At 45.3% G+C, this 12,166-nt stretch overlaps 1 protein-coding gene across 1 annotated transcript in view; it reads left to right on the top strand.

Moving 5' to 3' along the window:
* The window catches only part of MFSD12 (major facilitator superfamily domain containing 12), a 29,267-nt gene that overhangs the window by 11,659 nt on the left and 5,442 nt on the right, over positions 1–12,166 (top strand). The window contains exons 2-6 of the mRNA XM_015809932.1: positions 3,307–3,517; positions 5,448–5,580; positions 5,783–5,980; positions 7,778–7,870; positions 10,664–10,756. Of these exons, the coding sequence (XP_015665418.1) occupies positions 3,307–3,517; positions 5,448–5,580; positions 5,783–5,980; positions 7,778–7,870; positions 10,664–10,756 (728 nt within the window). The remainder of the gene's footprint in view (positions 1–3,306; positions 3,518–5,447; positions 5,581–5,782; positions 5,981–7,777; positions 7,871–10,663; positions 10,757–12,166) is intronic.

The raw sequence follows: 12,166 nt of genomic DNA, 5'->3' as shown, positions 1-12,166 counted from the left end.
GAGAGAGAGAGAGAGAGAGAGAGAGAGAGAGAGAGAGAGAGAGAGAGAGAGAGAGAGAGAGAGAGATTTGGCAACTTTAAGACTTGTGGGCTTCAACTCCCAGAATTCCTCAGCTGACTGGGGAATTCTGGGAGTTGAAGTCCACAAGTCTTAAAGTCTACAAGTTTGGAGACCCCTGACTTACAGGAATAAATCTCGACCTTCTTTCCTGGAACAGCCCTTCAGGTATTGGAAGGCTGCTGTCAGGTCTCCCTGTCAGCCTTCTCTTTTCTAGCTGAAATAGCAAATTCTTTCGATCTCTTTTCATAAGATTTAGCCTCCAAGCTCCTTACCATCTTTCTTTCTACCTTGTTTCCAATTCCTCAGCATCCTCCTTCCATTGTGGTGACCTGAGCTGGACACAGGATTCCAGGTGTGATCTGACCAAAAACAGCATAAAGTGGTGCTGTCACTTCTCATGAACTTAACACTAAGCTTCTATTGAGGCATTGGCCCTTTTGGCAGCAGCTGCACATTGCTGGCTCATCCTTAGTCTGTGGTTTACCAGATCCACAAGTACTAGTGCTAAGTCAGGTATCACCTACCTTGTGCCTGTGCATCTGGTTTGTCTGGCATAAGTGCAGAATCTTACATTTCTCAACAATGTTAATCGTAAAAATAAAGGTTATTTTTTTTAAATGGCAGCAAGCTCCCCAGCATCCAGCAAGGAGAGGGTGTGCAAGGAAAAATTATAATTGCCTTGAGATATGTTGGCCTATGTCTCTACAAGTATTAGCCAGGCTGGCTGGGGGGATGCTGGTGGCTATTATCTAAAATAGTTCATAACACCAAGGAGATTTGTTAAAAGAATATGATGATGGCTGTGAAAATGAATGTGTGGGTTTGGGATTTTTTTTCTTTCCCTTTCCTCTTTCTAACTAATTAAAAATTAGAACTGTGTGTGCAGGCTCACCAGCTAAACAAAGTACAAGACCCCATGGTAAGGTTGTTGCTTCCCCTTTCAAAAAATTTCAATTTCAGAATGATTTGGTGGTTCTAGCTAGTGGAAAGAGTAGGCAACCTTGGCTCTTTTATGACTCGTGGACTTCAACTCCCAGAATTCCTGAGCCAGCATGGCTCAGCTTGGAAACCTCTCCCTTTCCCCTCAGCGTGGCTGGCTCAGGAATTCTGGGAGTTGAAGTCCACGAGTCATAAAAGAGCCAAGGTTGCCTACCCCTGAGCTAGTGGAAAGAGTAGGGGAAAATGAGCTTAACTCCAGTAGGCTGGAGGAAATGTTTACCCTGATTCTAATGAGACTTATTGTAATTTATTGGTTGCATCATGTTTATTAGTTCTGAGGAAACCTGGGCTTCCACCAGCATGGCAGAAGGTGGTCTCATAATTACCGATAAAGGAGAATATTTGTAGCTCAGGGTTTAAATGGTTGAAGTGCACTGAAGATGTTACCTAGTTTGGGTAGTGAAATATCTGCAAGAAAACAACAAGCTCAGAGAGCACCAAAGACCCCTGGTCTTGTAATTTTGACATCTGGATGGCACCACATTGTTTTCCGAAATCACCCTTCCCAAGTTTGGTAGTCTTCAGATGCACGGAGTTGTTAAATAGGAAAACACTCAACCAGTTGCCTGGGGATGATGAGAACTGTAGTCCCAACCCATCTAGAGGCATGAGATTATGGGAAGGTTCCTGTGGATAATTTAGACTGCTCTTTTCTAATCGGACTATGGAGAAAGGCTCTTAATGAAGGCCCACATCATGAGAAGAAGATGGCCAAACTGATGTCTTTCTGATCAGACAATCCGAAACTGCCAGGCCTGCTGACTTTTGAGGAAGTTGAACTTGCCATCTGTCTTGAGGGGGAAGCAACCATGTTTTCGGCTGTGGCTGGGCTAGCAGGCAGCCTGAGTTCGCCTACTGAGGCAAATGCAGAAGCTGTGAGGCCCAATGGCACTGCTTAGGCTCCACTCCCTCTGGGAGCTTGTAAATTAAAAGGATCTATTTGTGAGTTGTGAACTTATTCAGATTATGAGACACAGATCTAAGTGGGCTAGTTTCTGTGGGCCAGAGATCTTATTATTTATATTATTGACTCTCCACTGCATTTATATTCTATTTTTCTGCCAGACAGGCAAGGTGACTGTAGTTAGTCCTCGATTTACAACAGTTCGTTTTGTGACTGTTTGAAATTACAACAGCAGTGAAGAAAGTGACTTATGACCATTTTTCAACCTTACGACCGTTGCAGCATCCCCATGGTCACATAATCAAAATTCAGATGCTTGGCAACTGGCATATATGTGATGATGTTTTCAGTGTCCTAGGGTCATGTGATCACCTTTTGTAACCTTCTGACAAGCAAAGTCAGTGGGGAAGCCAGATTCACTTAATAACCATGTTACTAACTTAACTGCAGTGATGCACTTAACAGCTGTGGCAAGAAAGGTCGTAAAATGGGACAAAATTCACTTAATTGTCATTTTGGGCTCAAGTGTGGTTGCAAGGCGAGGACTATCTGTACTGTAGTATGACCCCACCAACAACCCTGTGAGGTAGGTTGGCCTTACAAAGTAACTAGTCCCAAGTCAGAGAATAGAATAGAATAGAATAGAATAGAATAGAATAGAATAGAATAGAATAGAATAGAATAGGTAGTTCTCCTGCTTGAGCAGGGGGCTGGACTAGAAGACCTCTAAGGTCCTATTCCCAACACATCACATTGCGAACTTTCAAGAATCAGATAACTATAAATCAGGGGAATTTGGACAAGAGGCTGCTTAAAGCACTTAATATTTATTTTAAATAGCCTCAGTAATGAAGTGTTATACATGAGGTATAGGTGATTTTTGTCTGCCATTTACAATCTTCCATGCTTCTTACTGTAAAAATCTGGTTAAAGACAATAACAACAACATTATTCCAGTCCAACAGGCCTCATGCTGGGATTTGATGAAGTAAGACTTTGTTGTTTCTCTCATCTGATTACAATCCTAGATTGCCTCTTTCAAGCTTGTCCCAAGGGTGCTTTTTCCAAAAGGCAACTTTGATTTCCTTGATTTTTTTTTATTTGAAAACATTTCACTTTTCATCCAAGAAGCTATTTCAGTTCTAACTGAAGAACAGTTCAGTTCTCACAGTTCTAAGAGAATTAAAGAAGCTTCTTGGATGAGAAGTGAAACATTTTCAAAGGAAAAAAACCTAAGAAAGTCCAGTTGCCTTTTGGAAAAAACACCTTTGGGACAACCATGGCCTGGATGATTGAGAATCTCCGTAGACTCAAATCTGTACTTTGACCATCTTTCTCCACAGGGACCATCTGTGTTCTGCTTTCCTTCCCCTTCATCTTCAGCCCATGCATCGGCTGCACGGAGAGAACACCTGAGTGGGCTGCGCTCATCTACTTTGTCCCATTTATTGTCATCTTCCAGTTTGGCTGGGCAGCCACCCAAATCTCTCACCTCTCGCTCATACCAGAGTTGGTCTCTAGTGACCATGAGAAGGTGGAGCTCACAGCTTTCAGGTAAGAACTGATAGGAAAGTGGTTAAATCTAATCCAGGCTCCATCACATTTCCTCTGGGTCATCCTCTCAAGCCTTGTTGACACCATTTAGCCAACATGTCTGGCTTGTTGTGGCCAATCCCACTGACATCTACCCCAAGAAATTCCCTGTCAACTAGCGAGCACAATGCAGAGCACAATTTCCAAGGGCATTGTGTACTAGTGAACAGCAGTTTGGTCTAGTGCAGGGGTAGGCAACTTTGGCTCTTTTATGATTTGTGGACTTCAATACCCAGAATTCCTGAACCAGCCATGCTGACTCAAGAATTCTGGGAGTTGAAGTCCACAAGTCATAAAAGAGCCAAGGTTGCCTACCCCTGGTCTAGTGGTTAAGGCACCAGGCTAGAAACCAGGAGACTATGAGTTCTAGTTCTAGTTCTGCTTTAGGCATGAAGTTGTCAGCTGGGTGTCTTTGGGCCAGTCACTTTCAGCCCAGGAAATCAGACTCAGGCAACAAGCTGCTGGATCAATTCGAGTCATCACCAATGGATCAGCATTGTTACCCTGTAGAGGCCAATAAATTTGATTGATTGATTGATTGATAAATCTGAAACACAGATCCTGTACCTACAAGAAAATGCCAGGAAGAAAAAAAAATAGTGTGGATTAGTGAACACACAACTGCAGAATCTTAGGTCCTGTGGCAGTTCTTAGGTTGTAAGAAATGCTTTCAGGGATCAAAACTGCAATGGATGACTTTCAAGATTCTAGGACAGACATGTCAAACACAAGGCCCGGAGGCCGGATGCGGCCCGCAAAGTGGTTTCATGTGGCCCATGAAGCCATCCTGGAAACAGTGAGGGAACGGCCCCCTCTGCCTTGGCCCTGGCCCAGGCCAGCCGGGAGCCAATGTACAATTTTGTGGTGGCCATCTTCGCACTTGCCCCAGTGGACCATGCCTTGGCACTTGCCCCGGTCCCACCCCCTTCTGCCAGAGACCCTCAGATCTGTCCCTCCCCGGGGCCCCCATAGGCACCTTTGATGTGAATGGTTAGTACTGGCCACGCCCACCCAGCAGGCCACACCCACTCCACCCACGCCCACCCAGTAGGCTGCACCCACTCTGGCCACACCCACCTGGGCCCCCTCAGGGCAACCGCAATGCTGATGCGACCCTCAGTGAAATTGAGTTTGACACCCCTGTTCTAGGAGATCCTTTGAAGGTCAGCTGTCCTTACCCATCATAATTCAAACACTGTGATTATTTATTTAAGTAAACTGAAATTAACATCTGAGTTATTGAATTAATTACTTTTTAATAAATTAAAATTAAATTTAAAATGGAATACTGTGACTTGCAACCTCCTGCCGGCTTCTCCATTGGCTTCCCTTGTCAGAAGCTGGGTGGGAAGGTCGCCGATGGCAATCAAATGACTGCAGGACACTACATATGTCATAACTGCGAGCCAGTTGCCAAGCAACCCGGATCACGATCACGTGACCACAAGGATGCGGCAACAGTTTAAAGTCTTAGGACTGGTCATAAATCACTTTTTTCAGCACCATCCTAACTTCAAACGATTGCTAAACAAGTGGTTGTTAAGGGAGGGTTATCTATAGAAGCTGATGCGAAGAGTCCTAAATAAGTTTTTCCTTTAGGTTTCTTAACTGAAAAAAAGACAGTCGGAATGGAGGGAATCCAACTAGCTGGGGAAAAGCAGGAACCCAGCAAATAACGTTTTTGCAAGCAAAGTTATCCAACTGGCAGTTTCTTCCTTAGAAGTTTGGAGGAACTTCCCCAGAGCTTCTGTACCCAAATGGTGGGAAAAGAGAAAATAACCTGAATTTCCAGGGTGGGGCCGGGGGCCTGATGGGCACTGATATGAACCAATCCCCTTTTTCCAGCTGTGGTCTATGCTTAATAAACTCTGCTTGGTCTCCTTCCTTCCAGGTACGCCTTCACTGTCATGGCCAACATCACGGTGTATGGAGTTGCATGGCTCCTCCTGCACTTCCAGATCGATCCCACAGAGACAAAGAAACTCACCCAGCACCTCGGGCGCCATGACATTCCTGTCTTTCAGGTGGGTGTTTGGCAAGATGGTGGACAGGAGGTGTAAGACTGGACCTCTGTTTCCTTGTCGTGTCAATTGCTGGTTTACAACGTGAGTCTTTGAACATCACGGCCAACTTCCTTTTCCCCCCTCCTCTTCACAAAAGATCCACTTCCTAGATTTAGTCTTACCGTCCTAACCTTTCTTATTTGCTCTCTGTTCCCCACTCTAGAACCTGTCCCTGATTGTGATAGGGCTGGGTTCCATTTCTTCGCTCCTCTTCCATCTTGGGACCAAAGAAAAGACACGGACAGTTTCCAGATTGCCCGATCCAGATGAGCATAGTCCCCTGTTGCCTCTAAACCCAAAGAAGCCCATTCGGACGGTCCTTCTTTGGAAACACTGGTTTCTGGAGCCTGCTTTCTACCAGGTGAGTCTGGAGGGCAGAAGATCACATCTTCTCTCGCCGTTGTAGTTCATTCTTTTTCCAGGATCAAGGAATTTGGGAAGACTTGTCCTGCAGATATCTAAAAGGTCCAAAGCAATCTTCCCTGGTGGTGCCCTTCAGTGACACTTGATGAATTCATTGTACCAGTGTTTCTCAACCTCAGCTACCGTGTTTCCTTGAAAGTAAGACCTACCTTGGAAATAAGCCCTAGCTTGATTTTTTTGGGGGTTGGGCCTAATATAAGCCCTACCTACCCCCAAAATAAGCCCTAGTTTTGGGGTATGGTACACACCTGAAAATCAAGCCAGGCTGGGGGTGGGGAGCTGGAGCTGCCCCATGTGCCCTGCACCCACTTACCTTGCAGCCAGGCCTCTCGTCACCAGCGCACTTCTTCTGCGGCATCCCCAGGCCTGCATTTTGCAGTCAAAGGCCTTTCCAGAAGGTCACTGCAACCAAGAACCAAGCTATGGATTCAATACATAGCTCGGTTCTTAGCTGCAGTGGTCTTCCAGAAAGGCCTTTGACTGCAAAATGCAGGCTGGAGTTCCATTCTCAGCTGCAGAATGAAGCTGCTCCTTCGGCCGCAGAAGACATGGGCCGGCTGGGCAGAGCTGTCAGTGCCGGAGGTAAGTGGAAAAGACACCCCCTGGTGCCTCTTTTGGAGGCAAAAAAAAAAATAAGGCCGGGTCTTATTTTCAGAGAAACACTGTACTTATAATAATAATAATAGTAGTAGTAGTAGTAGTAGTAGTAGTAGTAGTAGTAGTAGTAGTAGTAGTAGTAGTAGTAGTAGTAGTAGTAAAGTTGGAAGGGACTTTGGAGGTCATCTAGTCCAACCCCCTGCTCAGGCAGGAAACCCTATACCATTTCGGACAAATGGCTGTCCAGTTTCTTCTTGAAAACTTCCAGTGTTGGTGCATTCACCGCTTCTGGAGGCAGGATGTTCCACTGGTTAATTGTTCTAACTGTCAGGAAGTTTCTCCTTAGTTCTAGGTTACTTCTCTCCTTGCTTAGTTTCCAAAATTTAAGATTGATGGACTTCAACTCCCAGAATAGTTGGGGATTTCTGGGAGTTGAAGTCCACCCATCTTAAAGTTACTAAGATTGAAAAACATTACACTATACACTGGCCATCATCTCTGGCCAGAATAACTGTTGGTCACACTATAGAGCAGGGGTTTCCAAATTTGACAACTTTTAAGACTTGTGGACTTCAGCTCCCAGAATTTCCCAGCCAACATGGCTTGCTGAGGAATTCTGGGAGTTAAAGTCCACAAGTCGTGAAGTTGCCAAGTGTGGAGACCACTGCTGTAGAGGGATGATGGCATGCATATATTGGAGAAGATGGGATTAGCATGGTGGTATTAACAAAATGTAAATATATGCCAAATCAAATATCAAAACATTCTGTCCCCCTTTCAAACAGTGCCATTTCATTTGGCATTTTAGCAGTTTTTGGAAATAAATCATTCAAACCAGAATTGGTCCAGCCTCCAAATAAGTTTCTTTTTTGGGGGGGGAACAATTGTTTTCAGCTCAATCCATTTTTGACTTGGATGTTTTAGTTCCAGGAATTGCCCTCTGGAGCAACATAGCCCAGAGGAGATTCTACATGTTATGAAGGGGAACAGTATTTCTGGAATCCCCCAGAATGTTATCTTCCTTAATTGGTTAGCTTTATACATTAGATGTAATTCTAAAATGAGGAAGGAAACCATGTGAGCAGAGAAATAGTTGCATTGTCTTATGTGCATCTGTAATGCCACTTTCTGCTTCCAGGTGGCAATGCTGTACATGTCCACCCGTCTCATTGTCAACCTTTCTCAGACATACATTGCAATGTATCTCACCAACTCACTAATGCTTCCAAAGGTAGGTGTGATCTTTGGGAAGGGGGAAATGTGTTTTATATTGTCTAGTTCAGTGATGGCGAACCTTTTAGAGACCGAGTGCCCAAACCGCAACCCCAAACCCACTTATGTATCGCAAAGTGCCAGAGCCGCATCAGCATTGTGGTGCCCTCAGGAAGGGGGGGCGTGGGCCACTGGGGGGGGGCGTGGCTGCAATGGTCATGCAGACTGAGTGGACATGGCCGGGGTGGGCATGGCCACCTTGATGTTGCTCGTGGGGGGGATGCCTGTGGGGGCTGGGCAGGATTGGGGGAGATCCAGGGGGGTCTCTGGTGGGTGGGGCGGTGGGCAGGAGGCTCGTCCTGCGGGGTGAGGCAGGGGGTAGAGCGGGGGTGCCATTGCTGCGGGGCAAGGCAAGGCAGGGGTGGCTGCTGCCTGACACCATCAGCCCCCGCACACAGAGGCCAGCGAGCGCATGGGGGCCTGCTCTACCACCTCTACTTGAGCTTGCTAGCCAGCTGCTTCACCTCCCTTGTGCTGGGTGGGGCTGCCGCTCCGGGTGCCAGCAGTGGCCTAATGGACCTGCGCGAGTTGGAGGCGGCGGCAAGTGTGCCCACAGAGAGGGCTCTAAACCAGGGCTTTTCAACCAGTGGTACGGGTACCACCTGTGGTACATTGGCACCTGGCAGGTGGTACGCGACCATCCTAGAAAAGTGGTAGCAGGAGGGGGAATGACCTGCACCGGTGGCAGCACCGCACAAGCCTGAGCGAGAGATGGCTGGAGCTGAGCCCAGGAGAAGCACCGATCAGCTGGAATGTTGCAGCATCTCCAGGGTCTTGTGATTTACATTCAGATGCTTGGCAACTGATTCATATTTATGACGGTCACAGTGTCTCAGGGTCATGTGAAGTGACCAAAACCTGCTGCAACCACCCAGCAGACGGGGGGAATAAAAACCAAACGCCCCCCCACCCCACCCCCGCTGCCAATCCTCAACAGAAATGCTCACAATAATGAAAACCTCGAACAGGAGGAAGAGCGCCGCCGGGTGGGCATGCAAGTGTCTTGCTCGGCTGTGGCTTGGGGGGCACTTTTTTCAGTGCCATTGTAACTTCGAACAGTCACTAAGCGAACTGTTGTAAGTCGAGGACTACCTGAACTTTATCACTTTTTTTCTTTTCTTTCTTTTTTTTTTTTTTGGTTATCAAGTTTTTGACACCTTGCTAGGTGACTGGTGGTAATCGGATGTTGCCCTATCCTAAAAGTGGTACAATGGGTGAAAAGGTTGAAAAGCCCTGGTCTAAATGCAGCCTCTGGCACGCGTGCCATAGGTTTGCCATCACTGGCCTAGTTAGTATGTTTTAGATCAGCTTCTGTCATCTCCAGTGCTCCAGAGCTGGGGAAAGTGAAGTAGTCAGTACTCTACAGGTGCTTCTGGAGGAAGGCAGCTTGGGTCTCCCCACGTTCACATAACCTCTAGTGTCAATTTAAACCTCATCCTTGATTTCAGAAGCTCTGAGTAACAAAATAGTGAATAGTGCAAACCAATGAATTTCAAACATCAGAACTGCTCCCGCTTGGCACTACTGTAGTGTTATGCTAATTAAGTAATTACGGTATACAAGGTTCTATTTTGAGAGGATATTGGACGTCGTTTATTCAGTGTCATCCAGGAGTCTGGGATTCCCCTTCCCCAAATAGTACTTAATTTGGTGAGATTTTTACTAGCCTCACTTTGAGAGTTTAAACATTTCCATATGAAAGCTCTTATGAGAGATTTCAGCATTCTGACACACTTTTAAGCCATGGGTCATTTAATTTAATTTTAATTTGCAGAAACTATTAGTAATATTTAGAAGGCCAACAATGGCTACAGTTTTACATAAATTTAACCCTCTTGTCTTTTTTTTTCAGCTTCTCTTGAGGCTTATCTTAATTCACACGGTTGTTGTAACTGGCCAAAAATGATCTTCTAAAGTAGTGCTCTCAATTTTGGCAACTTTAAGATGTGTGGACTTCAATTCCCAAAATTCCCCAGCAAGTCCACACATCTTAAAGTTGCCAAGGGTGAGAAACATTGCTCTAAAGCAGGGGTCCTCAACCGTGGCAACTTTAAGACTTGTGGACTTCAACTCCCAGAATTCCTCAGCCAGCTTTGCTGGCTGAGGAATTCTGGGAGTTGAAGTCCACAAGTCTTAAAGTTGCCTAGGTTGAGGACCCCTGCTCTAAAGCTTTGGGCCTGAGTAGAACTTTTGAACCTGTGGTGTCCCAATTCTATCTGAGCATTGTAATTATAGGTACTCCTCCCCTTATGATTGGTTGCTTAGCAGCTACTTGACCTTCCAACAAACCTCCCCAGTGTCACTTAGGACCAGGTTTCAAAGATCCAATGATCAACCCCCCCCCATGGTCATGCGATCGCATTTTGGTTGCTTGGCAACCGACCAACATTTAGGGCTGTTTGCAGTGTTCTGTGGCCATGTGACCATGATTTTTAGCATTTCTTTTTTTTTGTCAGAAACTGGCATTTACTTCCAGTTTCTGGCAAAAAAAAAAAAACATCCATTGGCTAAAGTGGGTTCATTTAACAACTGCTGCATTTGCTTAGTGATCACAGTGTTTGCTTAATGACCTCCACACAAAAGGTTGTAAAATTGAGCACGGTCGTTTAACGATCGCTATCACTTATCACCCTAATTCTGAGCTTAATTATAGTAGGAATTAATCAGCAATAGATTGCATTTGTTTTCTTATCTTCTTCCCCCAAGGAAGAGCCTAAATGGTGTTACTCCCTTTTCTATCACCTTTTTACAGAAATACATTGCCACAATCCCGCTGGTGATGTATATTAGTGGCTTTCTCTCCTCCTTTTTGATGAAAACTGTGAACAGACGGATTGGCCGAAATGTGAGTACTCCCGGCAGCCCTAAAAGGAAATTTGGCTTTCCTACCATGTGTCCTTTCAGATACCGCTTCACTAACTCCCAGGAAGGTCTCTTCCATACTCAGGCAGCTCTTACTGTGCAGAAATTGCATTATCCAAGTTGAAATTTATGGGAATATGTGAAAGGGCAAATTCTGTTGCATCGTTGAGGCTATCCACACTAGGAAATCTAATTGAGTTCTTCCTGTCAGGTGCAAAGGGCCAGGGCCATACGTGAAGGTCTGACGAAACTGATTTATTGCTAATTATGTCTATGCACAGGAATGAGCAGCAGGGTGGCCTAGAGGTGGCGCTCTCGCCTCACCATCAGGAGGCTTTGAGTTCAATCCTAGGTAAGGGCAGATATTTCTCCCCCTGGGAGAAAATACCTGCTGCGAACTCCACAGAAGCGTCAGGAAGGGCATCCAGCCAGTAAATGCTCAGCTCTATTCTGTCACCCTGACTCCACCCAGATAAGATAAGATAACCTTTATTGTCATTTTTATACTGTGGGCACAATGGCACACATCAAAAATGAAATTTAGCTGCCCGCTCTCAAAGTGAAACACATACATGACACACACCTAAACATACTATGAACAACATATGTGTAGACCCACATCCCTACATATACGTAGCAAATACATATTAAATATTGTCCATCTTGAATATATAACGGAAGGAGGAAGCTTGAGAGTTCGCAAGGTTAATGCTGTATGGGATGAAACTCTGGCTGAATCTGGATGGTCTGCTTCGGATACCACGGAGCCCCCTTCTCCCAGAAGGTAGCAAGGAAAACAGGTCGTGAAGAGGATGTGTAGTGTCCCAGATAATCTTACGGACCCTGCTCAAGCAACGCTTCTGTCCTATGTCCTGGATGGGAGGGAGGGAACTGCCAATGATCTTTTCGGCCATTCTCACCACTCTCTGCAAGGGATTACGGGATCTTTAAAAGAAAAAAAAATGCCTATGCACAGGAATCTTCTCAACTATCTGCTTGGAGTTAGATAAGGGTCCATGGAATTCAAGGGAGGTTGAACTTTGTCTGCTTGTAGCTATGTAGGGATTCTAGGCTGATCCCTCTTTTAACTCTTCCCCCAGGTTCTGCCACCTCTTCTACACTTCCACACAGGTGTTTAGATACCAGCTGAAAGCTAATCTCAGAAATCAGCCAACTTTTCCGATGTTACCGATTTTTATGCACTAACCCTGTCCTGAATAGCAAACAAATAGGATTTGTAAAACCATGTTTCCCAAATTATCTTGAGGTGTCGATCTCCCCTTGATTTTATTTTGCAAGAATAAGGTGTTTTCCTGAAATCTGAGCTTTTTAGAAAAGATCTTTAAAAAATCTTTAATTTTTGCAGAACATAATATCCCTTTCAGGTGTAATA

The sequence above is a fragment of the Protobothrops mucrosquamatus genome, unplaced genomic scaffold (genome assembly GCF_001527695.2).
Source record: "Protobothrops mucrosquamatus isolate PMUCROS unplaced genomic scaffold, P.Mucros_1.0 scaffold6, whole genome shotgun sequence".
NCBI classification, from domain to species: domain Eukaryota; kingdom Metazoa; phylum Chordata; class Lepidosauria; order Squamata; family Viperidae; genus Protobothrops; species Protobothrops mucrosquamatus.
Note: the sequence above shows the minus strand (reverse complement) of the source record. Positions and strands in the feature narration are given on the sequence as shown.